The 24,347-nt window shown below is 44.8% G+C and overlaps 2 protein-coding genes across 40 annotated transcripts in view; one reads left to right on the forward strand and one right to left on the reverse strand.

Annotated features, from left to right (window-relative positions):
- Positions 1-24,347, reverse strand: part of GTF2A1L (general transcription factor IIA subunit 1 like) — a 170,652-nt gene that overhangs the window by 87,273 nt on the left and 59,032 nt on the right. The gene's annotated exons all lie outside the window — the stretch shown is intronic.
- LHCGR (luteinizing hormone/choriogonadotropin receptor) overlaps positions 1-24,347 on the forward strand; it is a 137,419-nt gene that overhangs the window by 37,146 nt on the left and 75,926 nt on the right. For 25 of the 35 annotated variants that reach the window (XM_086326995.1, XM_086326996.1, XM_086327000.1 and 22 more), the window contains 4 exons: positions 4,592-4,660; positions 10,335-10,409; positions 14,232-14,417; positions 18,173-18,253. In XM_086326995.1, the coding sequence (XP_086183121.1) occupies positions 4,592-4,660; positions 10,335-10,409; positions 14,232-14,417; positions 18,173-18,253 (411 nt within the window). Of the gene's footprint in view, positions 1-4,591; positions 4,661-6,389; positions 6,614-10,334; positions 10,410-14,231; positions 14,418-18,172; positions 18,254-18,927; positions 24,210-24,347 lie in introns of those variants that run through there. The other 10 variants (XM_086327021.1, XM_086327013.1, XM_086326992.1 and 7 more) reach the window with 4 other exon arrangements.

A 24,347-nucleotide genomic window follows, 5' to 3' on the forward strand; every position in this document is an offset into this window, starting at 1 on the left:
CTGAGACTGCTACTATAACCCCAGAAATACTTTTAAAGCCCCAGGAATAGTTAGGGTTTGCTATAAGGCAGCATTCAGAATTAGAGTGTCATCTGTGATGAAGTTCTAAAGCCCGAATCTTATTTTGAATAAAAAGGTGCCACTCTTTCTGAGTCACAATTTCTGACATTTGAATAGAGAACCTAGACAATGCTTTAAAGTAAGGTGCAGTTATTGTAATAGATGAGAGAGAAAAATTCATTTCTATGCCTGTGACAGCATCCTCAAGGCAAAGGAAGCCCTCCTCATTTAATTCTGACACCATGATGCTTTGGAGAAAACGATCTGAAGTGACTCTCCAGATGTTTTAAAGGGCATTTAAAGCATTCTGCAGGCTGACAGCATGAGGTTTTCCACTCACATCTGTAATTTCTCCACTCATTTAATCAAAACAAGGCAGCACATTCTATTGTCTGCAAATGTTAAGAACAGAGCCGAAGAACAGCAGCTGAAAAGGAAATAGTGAGCCAGATTCTTTGGAAAGTTGGAAGAAGCAGAACCCAGAGTATAAAAAAAAAAAAATTTTTTTTAAGACAGGAAAAATGTTCAAGTACAAAAATGCAATGATGCCAACATAGACCAGAGGTGGCTGAGGGCCCCTAGGGAATGAGTACATTTGGAGCAGCCCAGGCCATTGAGCTGACCTGCTCCATCCAGGAGAAGAAAGGCCCCCACCTCAGCAGAGGAGAATGACAGTTCAATTTAACAGGTCACTGTATTTCAGGACAGGCTGTTCAGAGCATGGAAAGGGACATCTTTCCCTCTGTTCTGCCAGAGATCTGGAAGCCACTGTTAAATATGATAATAATAATTATCATAGGAGCAACACACTAAGCATTTACTTTGTTCCAGAACCTAGTTCTAAGCACTTAATGTATGTATATTATTTTAATCTATACAACAGTGTTTTGAGCTCAAGACTATTATTATCATCCCTATTTTCAGATCAGGAAGTTGAGACTCGGAGAGGTTAAGTAACTTGCCTAAAGCAACTCAGTTCATAAGCAGTAGAGCTAGGATTCAAGGGCAGGTAAGGCTTGGGTTTGGGGCTTGCAGACTTACCTGCAAGGCTGTGCTTAGAGCAATGGCACTGTAGGCCCCGCAAAAAAGTCAACTGGAAGATCCTAAGATGTATCAAAAGTGGTGAGGACTGGGCATTCAGACAAGTGCTGGCAGCTTTGCTTTGCAAGAAGCACAGTAGGGACTACCTTTCCTACAATGGAGCTCCACCACTAAGAAGGCAGGACCAGACTCTGGACTCAGTGCTGTCCAACAGACCATCTGATTTGCACCATGAAAACAATGAGAGCTGCAGCATCCTATTACATACAGCCTAGGGCAAGGGGTCGCAAAGTGGCATGCCCAAAGCTCACTGGGAGAGCTTGCTATGAAAGTGCCTTTGCAGACTTCTCTGGTGGCACTGTGGTTAAGAATTCGCCTGCCAATGCTGGAGACATGGGTTCAGTCCCTGACCTGGGAAGATCCCCCATACCGCGAAGCAACTAATTCTGTGCACCACAGTTATTGAGCCCGTGCTCTAGAGCCCAGGAGCCACAACTACTGAAGCCCGCATGCCTGTGCTCCACAGCGGAGCAAGAGAAGCCACTGCGATGAGAAGCCCGTGCACCACAACTAGAGTAGCTCCCGCTTGCTGCACCTGGAGGAAGCCTGTGCACAGCAGTGAAGACCCAGTGCAGCCAAAAGATAATTACTTGTTAAGGAGGAAAGTAACTCATGACAAAATAATACGCACTTCCAAAAAATGTGCATGTTACTGGCTACCACAGCCAGGTTCTGACTCTAGGTCTGCAGGGCACCTCGTCAGTAGGTCTGAGTCTGAATTTCTGGCCAGCAACTCCAGATGATGCTGAGTCAATGGATGGAGGAGGCAGATTCGACAAACAGTAGACTAGACTCTAAAAGATCCAATTTCAAAAGTTCAGAGAAGAGACAGGTATGATTTCTTCATCTAAAAGAGATTATTATAAAGGCATTCAGCCCCTAAGATGACAAGCGGGTGACAAAGTGTAAAAGAAAAAGAGAATTCTAGTGGGATTGTGTGGAGGAGGTAAGAAGGTTGTGTGTAATTGCACAAGACAACAGACATAATCCAAATACCAATCCCCTCAGATTCTACAATATAAATGGTGAAGGAAACCATTGAAAATGGCATCCGATCATCCATTACCAAACACAGTTAAGAGCTCATGTGTGAAACTGGAAACAGGAGAACTGTGAGAGCAGAGGGAGCCAGACAAGGCTCTTTCTCCCGTGGCAGGGCAAGGCTACTGCTGCCGCCAGCCTGTTGACTGAGCTCCTGCTAGATAATAGCATTATGAGAGATCTGGGCGGTTTCAAAATGAATTAAATACGATCCCCTGCAATTTCTGAACTCATTATTTTGTAATCTCTATATTTTCTGAATTTCAGTCTCTAAATACCATGCTTCAACACTGAGTCCCACCTATATTTACTTATATGCTGGTTTGTCTCAGCTGTGTTGATGGAAAGGAAGGGACCCTCCCCACCCCCCCACACACACTATATACATACATATTACACACAGACAGATACAATGAAGTGAAATCCTGTGCTAGTTTTATTTAACAAAGGCTAGAGAAACCTTGCCAGAGAAGGCGATGGCACTCCACTCCAGTACTCTTGCCTGGAAAATCCCATGGACGGAGGAGCCTGGTGGGCTGCAGCCCATGGGGTGGCAAAGAGTCAGACACGACTGGGCGACTTCACTTTCACTTTTCACTTTCCTGCATTGGAGAAGGAAATGGCAACCCACTCCAGTGTTCTTGCCTGGAGAATCCCAGGGACGGGGGAGCCTGGTGGGCTGCCGTCTCTGGGGTCACACAGAGTCGGACACGACTGAAGCGACTTAGCAGCAGCAGCAGCAGAGAAACCTTGCAGACAGCAGCCACCTGAGGAGTAGGGGGAGACTGTCACGTCACCCCTTCCAGGCTGTCCCTGACACAGCCCATGCAGCTGCCAGCAACACTGAAAAGCAAAGTGAGCATCTTGCCAGATGCAGAAGCTTAATTTTATGTCACACCACAGCCCTTTCTTACTTGAGTCTTAAGCCATTGTTTATGGAGAACATACACAAACATTTCCATTTGAGACTGTGGCTTTCCAACTTGCTTGGCTATGGTTTACACTGAGAAATTCATCTTATATATTACCATTTGTCCATTCAATTCATGTAACATATATTCACTGTAATCCTCCCAGGTCCTAGGCACTGTTCTACATACAGGTAATCCTGTAGTGAACAGAATAATTTGAATTTTTGTTCTCATAAAGGTTACATTCTGCTGGGAGAGGTAGACAACAATATAATCATGGGTCAGATGCTGATAAAGTAAATCAGAGAAGGGAGAGGGAGAATGCTGGAATGCTGAGGAAGGGAAGGGTGGTAAATAGGGCAGTCAGGAGAGGCCACACCAAGAACATAACATTAAACATAATTCTATAGGAGGAGGAAGAGGGGCCATGTGGATATTTCAGGGAAGAAAAGGCACATCAACCAGCAAAAGTGATGTGCTAGAAGTAGCCCCAGTCAAAGTGTGTTCTGGTCTCATTTCCACCAACTGTGGACTTTAGACAGGCCACTTTCTTCTCTGAGCCCCGTTCCTTCTTTGTAAAGCGAAAGGATGCGCCTTGCTCCTCTCCAAGTTCTTTTCTGGCTCTAACATTTCCCAGTGTCTGTGTTCTAAGGCGTCTTTGAACTCAGACTAGAACTGAGTCTTAGTCTTAGTCTGGGCAGACTAATATATATGTACGTATACATATACTTTAACGTACATAACACAAACAGCGGTGGCACAAAATGTCACAAACAGCACTGCCCTGATTACATGCAACATACTCTAATATTTTCCGGTTTGTTCTATTTCATTTTGTTAAATGCTGATTGCACCCAACTAAAGTGATGTCACTATCCAAGGGGTCTTAAATAACCATTCACAGACCCTGAAATCTTGGTTGTGGAACAAAATATGGCATCACTAACACCAAAGACTCATCTAAGAAAAAGAAACAGTAACTCGGTACTGGAGCCTTCTTCTGCCCTCAGCTTTCAGTGATCCGGAAAGCCCATACACCCACACTGGCCTGGACAGCCAGAGGGAAGACTTAAGTGTTAGATGGCTCAAGCCTCCAGTTCCAGTTCTGCCACTGTTTTCTCTGACCTTAAGCAAGCTGCACGGCAACATGAAGGCTTAGGTTTCTGATCCGAATGGTGGGAATGACGATGAGGATTAACTCATAAGACATATGCAGAACATTGTGCATATATTTTATTAAGTGTTTATTACCAAACATTTAACAGATTAGTAGTGGTGCTGGTGGTGGAGATGGAAGTAAACTGGAGCAAGGAAACAGTCTCATCTCAGTGGGCCCTGAGGATCTAAAATGCTAGAAAAACTGAGCTACGTATTGTAAATGCCAGTAATTATCTTCGTAATAAATGTCACAGAAAGAAGACTGTGTGATTCCAAACTGTGTTTCTTTCGTTTCTAAAATCTCTCTCCTCCCTCTTCAGAAAACTATATGGAAATGGATTTGAAGAAATACAAAGTCATGCATTCAATGGGACAACGCTGATTTCCCTGTAAGTATGTGCTTGTTTCCCCAGCTCATGAATAAAAATGAAATATTACTCTGGCTACCAGATCACATTCAATCTTCAGCAACTAACTCAGGACAAAAATAAACTTTCAAGTGCCTGGTCCTCAGTGTAGCACGAGTGTTACTAGGCAACTGGCTGACTGGAAACCCCAGAGCACCCTGATATCAAAAACAGATGCAGCCTGGATACATTGAAGTTGACAGTTTGCTGAAATATTCAACACCCTCCTTTAAGCTCCTCCATCTCACAGCCCCCCTCTCTAGTCCCCTCACTTGGGCTGATGGTGTGTTAGAGGCAGCACGATTTCAGTGAAGAAATTCTTCCTCCTGGCCCCACTGCAAAGATGTTGGATAAGGCCATTTACCAGCCTAATCAGTCTCAACAGGCCCACACAGAATCCCATCTCCCTGCTGCGGGGGCTGGGGGCAGGGGTGGGTAAGGAGCTCATTTTTCACAAGGTGAGGGAGCCCTGCATTTTCACCACACCCTACCCTGGTCCCTATTGTGAACAGCCTTCAACTCTAGAGAAGCATCCCTGTTGCTTCCTTCATTGTCCTCAGCCTCTCTTTCTTTCTGTGGCCCCTTTACTAAAAAAAGTGGCTCATTCACAAAGCTGGTGGTGCAGGGGGTGGGCAGGGAGGGGTGCACTGCTTGAACCTTAACAGGTACCAAGTAAGATGACCATCACCCTACAGTTGTCGAGAGTAAAACCTTACAACATGTGAAAGGCGCAACTAAAGCCAAAGTTGAGGAAAGCAAACGGATGGAAAGGCTTTTATCATTAATAAGTCAGATGTATAAACTTGGGTTCCCCTGGTGGCTGAGACGGTAAAGAATCTGCCTGCAATGTGGGACACCCAGGTTCAATCCCTGGGTCGGGAAAGTCCCTGGAGGATGGAATGGCATCCACTCTAGTATTCTTGCCTGGAGAATCCCATGGACAGAGAAGCCTGGCGGGCTACAGTCCATGGGGTTGCAAAGAGTCAGACACAACTGAGTGACTAACACTTTCACTTATCATGTATAAACCATGGTCTTTACCAGTGCTTCTCCAACTTTAACAAACATAAGAATAACACGGAGATTGTTAACACAGAGATCCCAGGCCCCACCCCAAGACATTTTAATTTAGTAGGTCTAGGGTAGGGCCTGAAAATCTGAAATTTTAACAAGCTCCCTGGAGATGCTAATGCTGCCAGTCTGGAGTTGAGTAGCATAAGTCTAAATATAGTACACTACATACTTTAATGATAAATATTAATTAAAGACCCTATTATACTGATACCATGTTATGTAGCTTGGTGGCTAAGAAAACAGATCTAACAGTCACTAACTGGGACTGAAATTCCAATTCCATCATTTATCACCTTAATCTTGAGCAAGTCACTTAACCAGTCTAAACCATAGTGTTTCATCCATAAAATGGAGCTGCTAATGGGTTTGTGTGGAGGATAGCCCACCAAAATGAAAAGCTCTGTGTTGTATCCTCAGTACTTAGCACAGTGTGTAGCATAGAGTAGGTGCTCACTTATTATCTGTATTACATAATTAATTATGAATGAATGGTACTAAATATGATTATGTTTTCATGCACTTAACACAGGTCTGGCACATTCTAAGTGCTCAAGAAATGGCAGCTTTTTAAAAAGCTGTCCTTCCTATCATGGAGTAGATTTTCCCTCATTTTCTGGTGGACTTGAATTCAATGCAGGTTTCACTCTGGCCAGTTGAATCTGTTTCTGCTGAATTAAAATCAGAGGCCTATCCTCTCCGGGCACAGCACTCCCAGAGGCCTCATACTGGTATTGACGAGTGTTTGCCAGGCTTCAGCTGTGTTTGAAGGAACCTGCTATATTTTGAGATGAAACGAAGATGACTAAGCCCTGGTGTTTGCCCTGCAGGAGTTTACAGCCTAGGAAGAAACACTCCTAAATGGTATGTAAACTGTACACTAAGTAGTTACTAAAACAGAAGGCAAAGTATGGTGCCTGGCTGGAGAGAGGTAAAGTCCTCTGGGATTTCAGGGGCAGAAGAGAAGGGAATTAGAGAAAGCCTCATGAGAGACGCAGACCTTGAGCTGGGCTTAACTTGGACAAGCAGAGATAGAAGGAAAATGTACTATGTTCAGAGGACAAGAAAAGCCCAGAGGAAGGTGCTTAGGATGTGCTCATAGCCCAGAAAATAGTAGCATTTAAAAAGTCCTAGATGTGGATCAAGGACAAAGCAGGAAGGACCTTCGATGCTGGGGTAAATAATTTGGACTCTGCTGTAGAAAACAAGCCTTTGAAAGTCCTGGGGTAGAAAGTATGAGAGGGCTGCTCAGGGAAGGTTGGTGGATGGGTTAGCAGAAAGGGCAGAGGGTTGGAAGAGCAGAGGGAAGGGGCAGACCAGGGCAGACACAGAGTCAGAAGTCCCTGAGGAGAGGGGGTACGTGAAGTCCTGTGTGGCCCTGGTCAGCTGCACAAGGAGGAAAAATTGGAGGACTGAGGGTACAATTAAGGGAACGCAATAGATGAGGAAAAGAAGCCAGAGCAAAGTCAGAGGTGAGGAGGCAGCCAGCAGGGCGCAGCTTTGGGCAGTGAGGGAAAGCAGGGCATAAGGAGGGAGGTCCTGGTCAACCCCTTTAGAGGCACTGAAACCAGTGTGGACTTAAAAAGTTCCCAAAGTCCCATTAGTATGAATGCCCCATACCTCATAGTTTCAAAAAAGAGGAAACCAAGATCACAAATCAGTTTGCCAAGAACACAAACCTATTTCATTCATTTATTCATTCAACACGTCACATCTGTTGAGCATCACCAATATATGAGGCACGGTGTTAAGGGCTGGGTCTGCAGCGGTACAGTGGGAACAGTCCCTGCCCTCATGAAGTTTCTAGCAGAAGAGATGGACCAAAAGGCAAAAAATAAATGAACTCATTGTAGGCAGTGATAAATACCGTGAAGGAAAATAACTCATTACTGAGATCTGAGAGACCACAGCCAGGAGACTGACTCTAGGTGAGGTGCTCAGGGACAGCCCTCACCAAGGATATAACATTTAGGCTGAGTCTTAAGGATGACAAGGGGTCAGCCCTGGCAGTCATGAGAGGAAGCACATTACAGAAAGAGGGACCAGCATGTGCAAAGGGCCTGAGTTGAGCAAGAAAAGAAGTTGATAAACTCCAAGAATTGGGAGGAGGCTGGTGTGACTGCAGGGCCGTCAGCAAGAGGGACACTGGATGAGATCATCATGGAGATGTGTCAGGAGCAAGGCGTCAGGACTGAGGGGCCATGGGAAGGGGTCTGAATTCTCTTCTGAGGGGAAGGAGACCCACTGAAGGGTTTGAGCAGGGCAGAGGGAATAGTTTTCAAAAGAACTGGGCAAAATGTTCCAACTATAAATCCAGCCCCATTTCTGACCCCTTCCTCGTGTAGAGGCCTGTCCAGAGCTGTCCAGAACAGTGACACCAGAGCACTGAAAAGTCCTCAAATATGCTAGTTACTAAGGCAGATATGGTGGAGGGGAGCAACCTCAGACGGTTACCCTCAGATACCTCCAGGGGTCCCAGAGTCCCTCCCTACCATTCCCTGGGCACCCACATTAAGGAAGCCTTGGCTGGAATCTGGGGGTTCTCCCACTGTACCTCACAAGGTCATCCTGCCTGCCTGTGTCTCTCATGCCTAGATGGCCATGCCACTTGGGAGAGTTCCCAAAGGAACCTGCAGGAAACGTGGTAGATAAATTTGATTTCTTTTTGGCCGAGTTACATAACGCAGAGTTATCATTATACAGAAAGATCCGAGTTTTAATAAAACATGCGAAAAGCTGTCATAAAATTTGAACAGTTAATTTGACCTGGCTGACACGAGGATTATTTGCTCACAGAGCCTGGTTTCCATGATTTATGACCACAACTGAACATAATTAAAATAAACCAAATCAGGAAGAAGAGCCAGGGAGGTTTGGGAAGGAAATTTTCTTTTGATTTAGATTTTAAATACCAATTGACTCTGACAACCTCATTGCTTTGAAAGTGGAAATATACCCAGGGGATGGGACGATGTGAGACGGACGGGTGCATTGTGATGAAAGGGCTGAGGCTTCCCAAGGAAAATGCTTAGTAGAAGCATATGGAAAACAGCCACCAATGGGTGAAATGCAGGGGCTTTTGCAGTTCTTAAATGGCAAGGGTGATGTGGAGTCTTGCAGAAAGATGATAAAGAAGATGTAAAGCTATGAGATGAGCTGCCTAATTACACAGGATCTTGCAAGGGAGGGGCAGCGGGTGTTGGTATATTTCTTTCACCACTGTAACAGTGCTACTAGAAGAATCATGTCCCGTGTTCAAAATCATCATGCCAAAAACAAATGGACACTGTGCCCATTGTCCAGGATTTTCCAGAAAGTTCTTTGAAATACCACCCTTCTCTTGTAGGAAGAAAGTGATCAAAAGTTTGATCTGGCAAGTCTGAGCCCAGGGACTCCTTTCCCAGCTCCCTTGTCCATCCAGAAGGGCCTGTGCTTGGAGACAGCACCGTCAGGGCCCAGATGGGAGCTGCTCAGTGGGGCCAAGCCAAGGTGGTCCTGAGAAGTTTACTCTAAGCTGTGGAATTCTGCAGGCAAGAATACTGGAGTGGGTAGCTGTTCTCCAGGGGATCTTCCTTGACCCAGGGATCGAACTCCAGTCTCCTGCATTACAGGCAGATTCTTTACCATCTGAGCTACCAGGGGAGCCCTAAAAGGAACCAGAAGCCCTCAGGTGGCTACTCCCATTGCAGCTTTTGGGTTCCTTAAGAGTAGTGGCCTTCAACCCTTTTTTTCCTACAACACACATACCTAGTGATGATCAGACACATAGCCGAGACTGGTGTAGGAGGCAATTTTCTATACAGACTGTTCTTCTTCCCCTTTGTCACCCACCGAAAAAATGTACATGCATGTATGCTCAGTCACTTCAGTCATGTCTGACTCTGTGTGACACTATGGACTGTAGCCCACCAGGCTCCTCTGTCCATGGGATTCTCCAGGCAAGAATACTGGAGTGGGTTGCCATGCCCTTGTCCAGGGGATCTTCCCGACCCAGGGATCGAACCCCAGTCGCTTATGGCTCCTGCATTGGCAGCCAGGTTCTTGACCACTAGCGCCACCTGGGAGGCCCAAGGAGAAATACACAGCTGCAAGAAAAAGAGTCCAATTAACACGATGAAAGGGGGTAGCTTTGAACGGACGCTGCTTTTAAGATTTGCAAACTTCAGTATATTACTATTAATAGACACTGAGCTCTGCAAGGTCACGATGGCTGCGAGCCTGGTACAGAGTGCGCTGCACCCGCACCCTTCAGCCTTGAACGCTGGAGCAGCATTTCTGCCCTGCCCAGCTGCCTGGAGTAAACGTGCACAGCTCCAGGGCAGCAGTGGGAGTGCTTTCAGTGGTAGGACAAAGGGTTCCACTGAGAGAGGGGGAAACTGCAGGGAAAGGGCAGAGTCAAACACCCAAGATTTCACAGTTGTGCCAAAGACAAGAATACCGTTTTTGCATTTTACCCACAGCCCCTCCTTCTCGCCTCCACCCCCGAGCACCACATACATGGGCTGGCCCGAACGTGCATGCGCACAGCTTTGACTGTTAACATATGAGCTGAAAAACCCACTAAGGGCTCTGTCCTTCCCCACAGGGAGCTGAAGGAAAATGCACGCCTGGAGAAGATGCACAACGATGCCTTCCGGGGGGCCACGGGGCCTAGCATTTTGTGAGTACACTGGTGCCGCCCAACAGGCCTGCTCAGGGTGTCTAGTCACATCATCCCCAGCTGGGTTTGCAGGGGAACCAGTCTCTGCATGGGAAAGGACTACCCTAACAAAGCACCACCCACTAGGGATTGAAACAACAGAACTGTGCTGTCTGCAGTTCTAGAGGCTCAAGTCTGAAACGAGGCTGTCAGCAAGCCGGCTTCCTCCTGCGGCCTGCGAGGGAAGGACTTATGCCAGACCTCTCCCGGCTCCTGGTAGCTCCCTTTGGTTGTGGCAGTAGAACTCTAGTCTTCACAGAGTATTCGATGTGTTTCTCTGTCTCCAAATTTCCCCCTTTGTATAGAGATACCAGTCATATTGGATTAGGCCCCATCCTCATGATCTCATTGTAACCTGATTACCTCTGGAAAGATCCTATTGCAATTAAGGTCACATTCTGAGGTACTGAGAGTTAGGACTTCAACATATGAATTTGGGTGAGACACAGTTCAATCAGCATCAAATATGGCGGGCCTCTTCACGTGCTGGCAGAGGGGGTCCGGTGTTCCCTGGTATTCCCTCGTGAGAATTAAGGTTGAGTGAGCTGCTGTTGTGTCAGGCTCTCTGAGGATGCAAGGAGCAGAGCGAAGTTCCCTCAGTTAATGGGCATTGAACATAAGGACACATGGGAACATCAAGACGAACAGGAGATTAAACCAGTAGTCTCCCGACAACGCCTTGGGAAGCCAGAAACATCCTATAGAAAACAATTGCAGCTGTAGCCAGACTTCAGGGAGAAATGCAAGAGGGCTCCAAACACGCCGCAGCTCTCACAGCAGAGGCCGCCTCACCTCTCCGCAGAGGTGCCGGCCCACTACTTCCTACTCTGGCACCCCATCACTAATGCCTTCAAGCACGGCTTGAACACATCCTGTTTACCAGGCACCACGCTGCAGAGACAGTGGTGGGCTCTGGTTGATGCCCTATAAAAAAACATTACACTATGGAGGGGAAAGAATGATGAACAGGCAAAGTGATAAACAGGCACATGACTTTAAAATGAGAAAAGTATTAAGATGAATGGAGAGAGTAGCATGGAAGCACATACACTAACATAGGTAAAATATAGAGCCAATGGAAATTTGCTGTATGACTCAGGGAACTCAAACTGGGGTTCTGTATTAAACTAGAGGAGTGGGAAAGGGTGGGAGGTGGGTAGGAGTTTCAAGAGGGAGGGGACATAGGTATATCTATGGTTAATTCATGTTGATGTATGACAGAATCAAACCAATATTATAAAGCAATCATCAATCAACTTAAAATAAATAAATATAATTATTAAAAATGAGAAAAGTACTAGAAAGAGAGTGAGCAGTGTAGTACAGTTCATCTGTTTATTCATTCATTCATTGATTTTTCCAATAACTGTATGTCCATACTATGTGCCAGGCACTGAATTAGGCATCAGGGAAACGGCAGTGAGTAAGAAAAGACAAATGTCTCTGCCTTCATAGAGTGGGGAAGATGGACAAGGATCAAATGAGTAAAGAAAATATGTACTACACCAGATGGTCGTGGAGTGGAGAAACTTAGCTGGCTGGGCGAAGAGAGTTCTCAGGAGGGGCAGTTAGTATTTTCAGGAGGATGGTCAGGGAAGACTGTCCTGAAAAAGTGATATTTAAGCAAATACCTGAAAGAAAGGAGGGAGCAAAGCTGTGTGGGCATCAGCAGGAAGAGCATTCCAGTTGGAGGGAACTGGGCAGGATCTGCACGTGTTGGAAGGACAAAGAAGAGAACAGTGTGGCCAAGTGAGCCAAGGGGAAGGGCCCAGAGCAGGGCAGAGAGGTGGCGAGAGCCAGGTCAGGGGCCTATGGCTACTCTTTGAGTGAGGTGAGGAGGCGCTAAGGTTTTGATGAGAGGAAGGAATGAACTGACACAGTTACTCTTTATACCCCAGCTCCTGCCAGTATCTACTCATGATCTTGTCTACTTTTCTATATTCCCCCATTATAAGCCCCAAACTCTACTTCTTAGCCCCTGCCACTCTCAACTCCTGACTCCTCCCTAACTCCTCTTTCCTATCAACTCCTGACTTCCTTTGGTTCCTAGCTCCCACCACTATCAACTCCTGTTATCAGTCTGACTCTACTTCTTTCCTATTACCCTGAGTCTCTTGACATCCTAACTCCCGCCACCAAAACTCCTGACTTTCTCCACTCCCTAACTTCTGGCATCATCAGTCCTACTTCTCTGTTCTCCACTCCGCCTCATGACTTCTGCTTCCTCGTGGCTTCCACTTCCTCATGGCTCCTGCTCATTGCTTTCTCTGCTGTCTCTCAGCTTCTGCCATCCTACCATAGGGGTTCCTGTCTACATGTCTTGTATTCAAAGTACTCCGGGCTAGCACACCCTACAGGCAGAGTTCTTACAGCAAACTGGCCACCTACTTGGGCAATGAACAGCTAGGAGAGTTGCCTTTGGTCAGGTATAAGAATGAGTGAGCATGGTTGTAAGACACTCAGCGTGACAGTTTTTCCCTTGAAAAGCTGCTCAGCCCGCCTGCTTGGAAGTGACTGTGAGCCCTGTGGGCATTTACTTTGACTTTTTCAGAACAGTGGAACCAGGCCTAGGTCTCTTTACTACCCAAATGATTATCCGCATTATGCCCTTAGGGTTTATAAGCATCCCTCCCATCCATACCCCCAAAATATTTCCCCCATAAGTCACTCAGTGAAACGGAAAATCTATCATCAGAGATTTACTCCTTTGTAATGAGACCTTGACATTTATAGAATCCTAACTTAGAACATATTACTTCCACTCCAAAATAATAAAAACAAAAAAATTCACCAGTCCTGTAAAGAATCAGGTACTCAATTCCTAATACATCTAACAGAAATACTCTGTAAAACGGAATGAGAACACTGGTTACCTAAATCAATAAGGGCAGAAAAGCAGTAAGAGTCTGCCATCCCCGAGGCAAATTCTGCCACCCTGATTACTCCACCAAGGACCAACCCTGGTCATCACTCCATGGTGTCAAGTTCATCTGTCCATCGATCACCCACTGATCCCATCCCATGCGCTGGGCACTAAGTACTGGGTCAGGGTGCTGAAGGGGGTGGTGCTGCCTGAAAATCTTCATAGTGTATCAGCAGGAAGACAGGAAGAATTTTTAAATGCCCACTTATTCTTCCTTCTCACATTTAATTTGTTTGGAGGTTTCTTGCACATTGCCTCAGGTTTAGAAAAGCTAAGGGGTTCAGGACCTTGTTTGAAAAACCCTGAGCTTTCCACACAATTCTGCTTGCATGAGTATTCGCTTGCTTTGGACTGATGAATCCAGTTTGCCTTTAGAGAAGGTAGATGATGGCTAATGCCGCACAGTGGCTCTTAATAGCATAAGCAGCCTGTGCGTCATGAAAACCTACTCTGTGGAGCTTGATCCACAAAGAGAGAGGCATCTGAAGCCCTAAATACTTCCCCCTGGGCTAGAGCACAAAGCTGGTGTCACTGCATGTGCCTGCTCTATCATAAAGCAAGTGGTTATTTTACTTCAGCTAAGTGGAGGGAAGGAAAGGGAGGGAGAAAGGAAGCAGGAGAAGGGAGAAAGGAAATCCTAATGAATGGATAGTGGGGTCAATATGAGGGAAAACACAACGTAGCTTTTTTGAATTCAGATCTTAATGAGAGTAACTGAAACAGAGAATCAGGGAGAAAGCAAGATGGAGAAAAAATGCCTCAGAACCTAGAAGGATGCTATTGTTGAGACAAAGTTTCATTCTATGAATCAAGTATATTAAATAAATAAGTAAGCCTTTCTCTTTTTTTTTACTTTTCAGGGATATTTCTTCCACTAAACTGCAGGCCCTGCCTAGCTATGGGCTAGAGTCCATTCAGACACTAATTGCCACATCATCCTATTTTCTGAAAAAACTGCCATCAAGAGAAAAATTTACCAACCTCCTGGATGCCACACTGACTTACCCCAGCCACTGCTGTGCTTTTAGAAACTTGCCAACAAACGAGTAAGTAAAAAAACAAAAGGTAGAGCCTGCCAAGCGTGGTAGAAACTCAGATCTGAAAATAGTCAGCTGGTCAGCAGCATCCTGCCCTTTTACTGCCTGCCGTCTAAACCAGCACCACAGTCACCGTGGTCATGGGGTCACTCTCAGACAGACAAGAAGAAAACAAACTGTCCTGTGCCTCCTGAAAACTGACTCCAAAGAGTCGATTCACCCTGCAGCGAAAAGACCCTTGTCACTTATTCTGAGCTAATTCAATTAGAGCCTTAAATCAGGCTATAACTACAGTTGCAAAATGAAGTACAAAACTGGTACCTCAAAGATCAAGGAGCTCTAATCCTTATCAAAGAGCATCATTTCTAAAGAAGTGGGGGAAGTAGGCTCAATAAGGTCAATTTTACCTAATGTCTTAATCTTTAGTTAAAAAAAATACACAGAACACTACAGAAGGTTTTCACTGCTTTTTTTAAAAAAGCTATTTCTCTCCCGGCAGAAGACTATCTTCTATTATAGAACAGAATCCTAGCTCCCTAAGGATTAGCTTGGTATGAGAATGGAAAAGGCAGAAGCTCCTGGCTGGTTTGTGGGTTTGTGACCAGTGCTGGCTTCAGGGAGGTGGGGTGGTCTTACTGATTCAATTAATTCACTTCAGTCCGGAACGGAATGGCAGGGTGTGAAGGATTTTATTCTTTCCTTAAAGCACTCTCTTCCAGATTTTTTTCCCACTGTAATACATACAAAGAAGTACTTTTTTTTACATTGCAACCAGTAAACACGACACATGTAACTGAAATAAAACAGAGCACTACTTAACTGTTTTACATGTGAGACACTGTTATTCTTTTTTTCTTTCTTTTGCATAATTTTATTTTTTTTAACTCTTTGTTCTATATTGGGATATAGCTGATTGACAAACAACGCTGTGATAGTTGCAGGTGAACAGTGAAGGGACTCAGCCACACGTATCCGTGTATCCATTCTCCCCCAAAACCCCTCCCATTCGGGCTGCTACCTAACACTGAGCAGAGTTCCATGTGCTATACAGGAAGTCCTTGTCGGTTATGCTGGTTATCCAGCATACACTATGTTCTCTTGTCTATTTTATTTCATGTTTGTTTGCTTTCAACGCTAGTCTTGATTCACCTTATTGCTTTCATGACCCACTAATGGGTCACAACTCACAGCTGGAAAAACATTGCCCTAAAAGAATATTATACAGCCTAAGAAGATTCTCAAAGAATTAATTAGATGAGGCATTAAGAGAGTGTCACCAGGAGGCAACTGTTTTGGGGATCAACCTATTTACAATTAATCAACCAGCACGTTATCTTCGTACACCCACTTCATACCTCGAATAGATAGGGAGGTATGGAGCTACCTGAAGTTTTCGGGGTAACCAAGAAGACAGGCCATTTGCTGTGCCCAGAAAGCTGTGTGCCACTAACTGAGCTTCAGAGAACATTATCTGAGTATTCACCGTGTTCCAGAAAAACACTGTGCAAAAATCTGAAGCTACAAAGATGAGTAAGAGCTCATCCCAACCATCAGAGCCATAAGCAGCTATTTGAGGACAACACAAAAGACAGCCAATACTTAGATGCAGTCCAGCAATTGTTATGATACAGCTGAGAACAGAACACAGGACTCTGCGAGAACAGAGGGAGAATTTCTAAATGGCAACAGGGCTTATGGAAGACTTCCCCAGGAAGTGACTTCTGCTGAGCTCTGAAGAACAGGTAGCAATTAGCTAGACAGGTGTGACAGAAAGCATGCCAAGAAGATGGAAGAGCTTTTGTGAAGGCACAAAGGCAAGAGGCCATGGAATGACAGTCATTCAGAAAAACCAGAACAAGACAGCTTATGGTTACAGAGAGGAGGATGAGTGAGCAGAGGAGACCAGGGAGAGGTGAGCTATGATGAGTGTAAGGCCAAGTCGCTGAGAGGATGAGGAGCCACTGGAGAGCTCAGAACAGAAGCACTCAGATTTGCTTCTGTAAAGCAGCGCTCTGGGCTGTGAGTGAGCAAAGCCGGTGAGAGAACGACGGGGACACCACGCAGCACAGATGCTGGCTCGGGACAAAGCTGATTCCGGACATTTCCACTTTTGTGGGAAAGGAGGCTGCATCCCTTCTGAAGTCATTGACATGTTAAAGCTTTAGTTCAGGGGTGTTTTATTCCAGCAGATGAAAGAAGAGACTACCACCTATGGGTTAAAATAAAAGCAGTGGCGGGTGGGGGGGGCATTACACAGCTGTGGGCCAGCACCAAGTGAGAGGGTAATGCAGTCACACAGCAGTTGTCTTGATTAGGATGACAAGTTTCAGCTGACCCCCTCTCTATCCCTGAAGTCAGAAACCTTGGATGCTAGTGAGGATGGAGAGCGTGAAGCTGGGCCAGTGGATGTTTGTGCAAACTCTGGGTCAGCCCTCTGCCCTGCAGCTGCGGAGCCTGGATAACCCACACAGCTGCCCAGGCAGATGGCCCCCAAACTCTCCTTGGTGTCTCTGATTAAAATTCCAAAAGAGAGAGAGTAGACAGAGCTGAAGGCCAAGAACAACCACATTTCCTGTTAATTGCAGATTGGTTCATGTGGAGCATCTCTAAGTATCAGATGCAGAGTCAGCATCAAACACACACACAATCTCTCTTTCTCACTCCCGCTTTCTTGCAAAGGCGAAATAATCAGCTGAGTAACTTCTGAAAGTGAGTCCAGTAGGTCAAACAGTCCTTATGTATTCCCCACCATCCTGCTTTTACACAAAGTCATTCCTACAAGGGATTGCCTCAGTAATATCGCTAACGTGCTAAGTCGCTTCAGTCCTGTCCAACTGTGTCAGCCTGTGGATTGTGGCCCACCTGTAGGCTGCAATTGTAGGCTCCTCTGTCCATGGCATTTTCCAGGCAAGAGTACTGAAGTGGGTTACCATGCTCTCCTCTAGGGGATCTTCCCAACCCAGGGATCAAATTGGCAGGAGGGTTCTTTACCACTAGCGCCACCTGAGAAGCCCTGTTAATGTTGGAGAAGAATAATAAATAGAAATATCCATCTTGAATTACATTCCTCTTTCCTCTTCAGGAAAGGCTGGAATTCGCACAGCCTGCTCTTCTTCTCTCTGTTTCTCCATCCAGTTTTCCTTTGTGCTTCACCACGGTTTCATCTTAGGAATACAAGTATAGCCTTCTTTTAATTTCTTGACATTTACCCCTTTCCACAGGCTAAAGTTCTTAGAGGGAAAGATGGAGGAATAGGGAGCAACCACATTATATTTCTGCACATAAGCCAAAAAGGCTGAAAATTCACATCATTTTAAAGCCAGGTCCAGAATCTTCAAATCTTTACAAGAGAGATTCCCAGTTATAATTCAAAGCCATGAACTCTGAATGGTTATTTGTTCATCAAGGCCGATGTGGGGAGGAGAGTGGTGAGTAGAAAACCTTAATATGCCACAAAGTTATCTTTTAATGAGCACTGAAAAATCCAGGATTCAATGAGACAAATTTAAGTTTTTTCATCTCTAGAGCCCACACAAAACACTTAGCATTCAGAAGCATTTTATCTAAGCTGGAAGCACTCTAATGACAACTCGGAAGCCTTCACTCTCTCCCCTGGAAGTGTTTCAGTTAGGACAATGGTACAGAACACAACGCAGGTGTAATAGGGAAAGAATTTGGAAGAACAAAGCATAAACAGACATGAGCAGGCTTAAAGACCAAAAGCTCAACTGGTTTTTTTGTTTGTTTTTTTTTACCTCTTTCAGGCAGAATTTTTCATTTTCCATTTTTAAAAACTTTTCCAAACAATGTGAAAGCACAGCAAGGAGACCAAATAATGAAACACTGTAAGTATTTGCATGGAAGGAAACTCGGGGAGTCATGTCTCATTCTGTGGGCACCTTAGCGTTATCAGTGCCAACGATTTTCTTTTCATAAAAGTCTTGGTTGGGGCCATGTTTGCAAAGCATATTTTAATAGCTTTAAAATGGGGTGTGTGTGTGTGTGTGTGTGTTTTTACAAGGCAGTCCAGGTGATCAATTATCTCTTCAACTGTTTACAAAAATACTTGTAAAAACATACCTACATATTCATTTTACAGTCATATTAAATTCTCTTCCAAAATTAAAATTTTCTTTGCAGGTATTCTGATGTCACTAAGGACTTGTTTAATGATAGCCTCACTTGTAAGGATTTTTCACTAGTCATGTGGTCAGCATTCCACAAAGATTAACTGATTGTAGACAGCTTCTAGAAGCAGCCACTCCCCTTCGGAGAGACTTAGGCCACCTTGATCATTATGCTCTAGAGCTTAAAATTATTTAGACCTAACACTATCACTGACACATATTGGATGGGAGCTGCATTTCTATTCTACTGACTGATATTTTTTTAAAGATTTATTTATTTGGGGCTATACTGGGTCTCCGTTGCTGCTCGGGCTTTCTCTGGTTGTGATGAACGGGGCCTACCCTTCTCATAGTGGGCAGGTTTCTCACTGTGGTGGCTTCTCTTGTTGCAGGGCATGGGCTCTCAGATGCACCAGCTTCAGCAGTTATGGCGCATGGGCTCAGCAGTTGCGGCCTCCAGGCTCTAGAGCACAGGCTCAGTAGTTGTGGCACACGGGCTTAGTTCCTCTGCGGCATGTGGGATCTTCCCAGAAAGGGATCAAACCTGTGTGCCCTGCATTGGCAGGCAGGTTCTTAACCACGGAGCCATCAGGGAAGCCCCTGATTTAAAAAAAAAAAAAAACATTTTCCTACTGCCTTGGCATTTCATATACCTTCAATTGTAAAGGAACCAGTGAAGTTGTTCGGTCATGTCTGGCTCTCTCCTCCATCCATGGAATTTTCCAGGCAAGAGTACCAGGGTGGGTTGCCATTTCCTTCTCCAGGGGATCTTCCCAACCCAGGGATCGAACCCAGGTCTCCCGCATTACAGGCAGACACTTTACCATCTGAGCCACCAGGGAAGCCCACTGATACGAGAATGAGGCTCAGTAGGTCAAGGCACATTAAAATAGAAAAGGCTATAAATTATAACTTAATATGCTGGTTCTTTGGGGGGAAATTTAACCCAAAGGCATGACACTTTGGTGCAGCGGTAAAGGTGCGTGCCTCAAAAGTGTCCCGATGCCACATTTGCTGTGATTTGCGAGTGTTATTACTTCCCTTCCACTCCCATCCCCCCCTCCATGCCCCTCAGGCTACAAAACCAAACCAGATGCCCTTCTAAGGCACCCTACCAATCTCCATTCTCTCTTCTACATCTTTTTGTCTTTTCTCTTTTTTTCCTATCAATCTGCAAGATATATAGAGGCACAGGGCGGTATGATGGAAGGACCCTGGGGTCTGGAGCTCCTCAGACTTGGATATGAATTCTTGGCACTAATGTTCCTGTAACATTAGGTTTCCCTTGACAATACTTATCTTTTCTGAGACTTTTTTCCTCAACTGTAAGGGACAATAGAAACATCATTTGGCTTTCAGAAGCATGAGAGTAAAGGGAGTTTTTAAAGACTGTGACAGCTAGGGTACCTTATATTATAGTCTCTATTCTTCTATACTTTTTCCCTTTCATTTAGGTCTGACACCATCTATCCTCCAGCATTCCCTTTCCTCAGCCTTCCCACTCTTCTCTCGCAATACTCTCTCCATTATCACCTTCCACATAACACTTTTGCAATCATATGGTTTTTTTTCATCAGTAGGAAACGACTTTTGGGTATAGTCTGTGGTACCATCAAGGGGTGTTTTAGGGGGAGGGGAGACTTTAGCTCAGTCTCAATAACCATCAGCCCCTACCACTCCACGCCTTCCCAAGTAAGCATCCAATCTTGAGTCTGCCATGCTAACACTGCAAGTCCTCTAGTCTTCAGCATTGGCGAAGGCAATGGCACTCCAATCCAGTACTCTTGACTGGAAAATCCCATGGACGGAGGAGCCTGGAAGGCTGCAGTCCATGGGGTCACGAAGAGTCGGACATGACTGAGTGACTTCACTTTCACTTTTCACTTTCATGCATTGGAGAAGGAAATGGCAACCCACTCCAGTGTTCTTGCCTGGAGAATCCCAGAGACGGGGGAGCCTGGTGGGCTGCAGTCCATGGGGTCGCTAAGAGTCGGACATGACTGAGTGACTTCACTTTCACTTTTCACTTTCATGCATTGGAGAAACCTGGTGGCCTGCCGTCTATGGGGTCACACAGAGTTGGACATGACTGAAGCGACTTAGCAGCAGCAATCTTCAGCATCCCCCAAAACTACCAAAAATTAACACATAATCTAAGTAAAAAGAATGTGCTCCCTGTGAAAACATTTCTTGTGATAAATCCCCTTCCTTCCCTTCCCACCAGATTGCTATTCCTGAGTGTCTGGAGTTCAGAAATTCTAGAGCCAGCCACTGAGTCTTATCTGCTCTCCTTAAGATATTTTGGTGTCCTCACTGCTGTGGTTGGCCCCACTGTCCTCCTAAAACCCCCGTCTTTTTTCCTGTCTACTGATTGCTGCTGGAGCAGTGGTGCTACTGTTGCTCCTTCCTCTGCCTCAATGCTGCTAAGCCCATCCAAGTCCATTCACACTCTCTGCACAGCCTTCAGTACTAAAGACAGCTCCATGCAGGGTTTTGCCAACAAGCATGTTGATGCCCTCAGGAGTCGTCCCAGGGCACAAATGTAAGTAGCAGCAGATAGGTATTCAGTCCGAAGACAAATCAGCAGGGAGAAAAACCTAGACAAATGCCCAGTAGGGCAAAAAAAGAAAGAGCGAGGGACCAGGGGAGTGGAAAAGGAAACCTGTTTGATCTCTTAGTGACGTAAGTTTATTCAGAAACCATGGCAGAATTGTTAACATCTTTAAATTAGTGCTTCTAGTAGCAGCTGGAGTTATTTTGATAAGGGGAATGTAGTAAAGGAAACCAAGGCAACAATAGTTGGAAAGTTCTCATGTAATGTAATGAAGGTGATTATTTTGTAGGAATCATCCAGAGAACTTGCTTACAATGCACATTTCTGGGCTCTGTCCCTAGAGAGTTTGATTCAGGGTCTGAAGTGAAGCCAAGGAATCTGCGTTGTAATGAACACTCTAGTGATTCTGATGGAAGTGGTCCAAGGGCCACACCTTGAAAAACCCTGAGAGATGGTGGAGTAGAAGAAAGTCCCCTGGACGATGCATATGAAGACCTCGTGTTGCCACTAGGTCAGTGCTGAGGGGCCTGGGCAAGGGACTTATCTCCTTTAATCTTGGTCTCCTTACCAATAAAATGAAGGGCTTTTCCCAGGTCCTTCATCACTCTGATAGCCACCATTATCTCTTTAAAGATTTAAAAATTAGGTAATTATACTGATGTGCATGGGATGAGTACAAACAAATATGCTAGGTATATTTAATAATAAAACGAGTGAGTTTCCTACGCAGTCTCCTGTGAGCGGCAGTAGTACTTTTCCAGTCTCAATCTGGTTTCTGTGACACTGTAGCACATTTTTTGGTGTCCCAGGTCATAGATTTCTTTTCCCTTTTTTGGAAATCTATGTTCTTTCCCTTAGGTAATTGTGTTGCTCAAATATATCATTTTATCCAGTAACAGTATTAGGTACACACTCCCTTCTACAGAAAATGAGAAGTTACGTTTTGAGAGTAGAGAAAAATGCTCTTTTAATGTGTGAGAAACTCTGGGGTGAGATATATATTTGTAATGGCCCCGACAGAAAAATTATGCCCATTTCTCCACCTTTCAAGATTATGTTAGCTGACTGTGGGCAAAGAGAAAATTTGTAAAGCCTACATGCATCATGGGGCTTCCCAGGTGGTAAAGAATCCGCCTGCCAAGGCAGGAGATGTGGGTTCAGTCCCTGGCTTGGGAAGATCCCCTGGAGAAGGAAATGGAAACCCACTCTAGTATTCTTGCCTGGAAAATTCCATGGACAGAGGAGCCTGGTGGGCTACAGTCCATGGGGTCACAGAGAGTCAGACATGAATGCACAGCACACACACGCATCATCCTGTATCACTCACTGTTCCTGCAGCCTCACGATCCCTTCCCAAGCCAGCATCACCCCGGTTTATTCATCCCACGACATTTATTGAATGAATACTCTGGGACAAAACTGTGTGAAGCACTGAGAGTTCAGACATAAACAAGATGGAGTCCCCTGCCTTCATAGTTATTAAAGAATAGTTTCATATACTGTTAAATAAGCCATGTATCATCACATAATGGCCATGTTAGTTTGAGAATTACAATAGTAAATGCAGCTTAGAGGAGGGGTGATAAACTCCTTAGAGGTGTAGAATCAAGAAAGGCTTCATAGAGACGATTATCTTTGAAGATGAGGAGGAATTCTCCAGAGAAATGAGGGAGACGGGGGAAGAAAAAACAACACATTCCAAGACAAAGGGACAAGACAGCAAAACCCGTTCTGAAAGCCACAAGTCTTTTCATGTGACCAAAGGGTTGCACAAAGGATTTGCAAGAGATAATTATAAGAATCTCTAACAGTCACTGAGTACTTACTAGGTATCAGGCATTATCCTAAAAATTTTACATGTTTTAATGCATTTAATCCTTTAGCACAATACAGTGAGGGGAGGTGTGATTACTATCCTTATTTGACAAATGAAGAATTAAAGAACAGAAATGTTAAATAACTCTCCCAGCTGGTAAAAGCTGGAACCCAGGCAGTCTTGCTTCAGAGCCTATGTTCTGAACTGTATGGCACTATGGCTTCTTAAGGGCTTCCCAGGTAAGCTACATGTACAGAACAGGTCTGCCAATGCAGAAGGCAGAAGACATGCAGGTTTTATCCCTGGTTTAAGAAAATCCCCTAGAATAGGAAATGGCAACCCACTCAGTATTCTTGCCTGGAAAATTCCATGGACAGAGGAGCTTGGTGGGCTACAGTCTATGGGGTCGCAAAGAGTCAGGCACGACTGGGTGTGCCTGCGCACGCGCACACACGCAGCTTCTTCGCAATGAGGTTACAAGAGGAGACAGAATGCAGATCAAGGAGAGACTCAGAGGTCTTCACAAGGAGTCTGGAGTTCATCCCATAGCCAATGAGAAACTAATAAATGTTTGAATTAATGTAATGTGCGTAAGACAAGCCATTCCAGTAGGAATATACAGATGGACTAGGAAGAGGGCTAAAATTGGGGGAAGGATGCCAAGAAGAAAACTAATGTAACTGTCCCATTAGAAAGAATGAAAATCTGAACTCAAGCAGTAGCAGTGGGGTTGGGAGAAAGGGAGTGCCAGAGTGGAACCATTCCTTCACTAGGGACACAGTCCCTCTTCAGTCAGTCCACTCTCTGAATCTGACTCATATCCTAAGAATTATCTATTTTCAATTATTTCTTTCTATTGTTCATGACTCTGTTCTTCCTCTGCTCCTAAATTTCTTCTGAGTAACCTAACCTTGGTTCCATTTCTCAACTGGGCTGCCTGATTAGCCAAGGACTTCAGCATGTCCTCCCAAAGCTGATAATCTTCAACAGTGTGAGCCTTTCAATCCCATTTGTGTTCTACTGCAGACAAACAGCTTGATAGCAATTTGGTTAGCAACTAAAGGAGATAAATAGCTAAGAAAATGTCAAGAAAGTTTTTTTAGATTGAGCAAGCATAGATTATGTCTCTAAATTTGTTTTCCAAAGAAAAGAATGCTCTGTAAACAGCTTCATTAAATCCTTGCATCACTGTGTAAAATCTGCATATTAAAAAAAAATCTAAATGGCTTTTCATTCCCTTCTTAAGGAACTCCTACGCCAATTCAGAGTTCTCAGATAACAAATAAATATAAGATTGAGGCTGTTTTGACTTCGTTTCCTTTAGTTTGCTCTCCTTAAAAAAAAAAGAAAACAAAAAACCACTAGGGGCGATTTCTAAATGTTTTTCAATACCCAGAATCATAGAAAATCTCTTAAGTTTACACTGAGTCACAATATTCTTC

This window comes from Bos grunniens, chromosome 11 (assembly GCF_055505025.1).
Source record: "Bos grunniens cultivar Pamir isolate PY7600 chromosome 11, Bosgru_T2T1.0, whole genome shotgun sequence".
In the NCBI taxonomy this organism is placed as follows: Eukaryota; Metazoa; Chordata; class Mammalia; order Artiodactyla; family Bovidae; genus Bos; species Bos grunniens.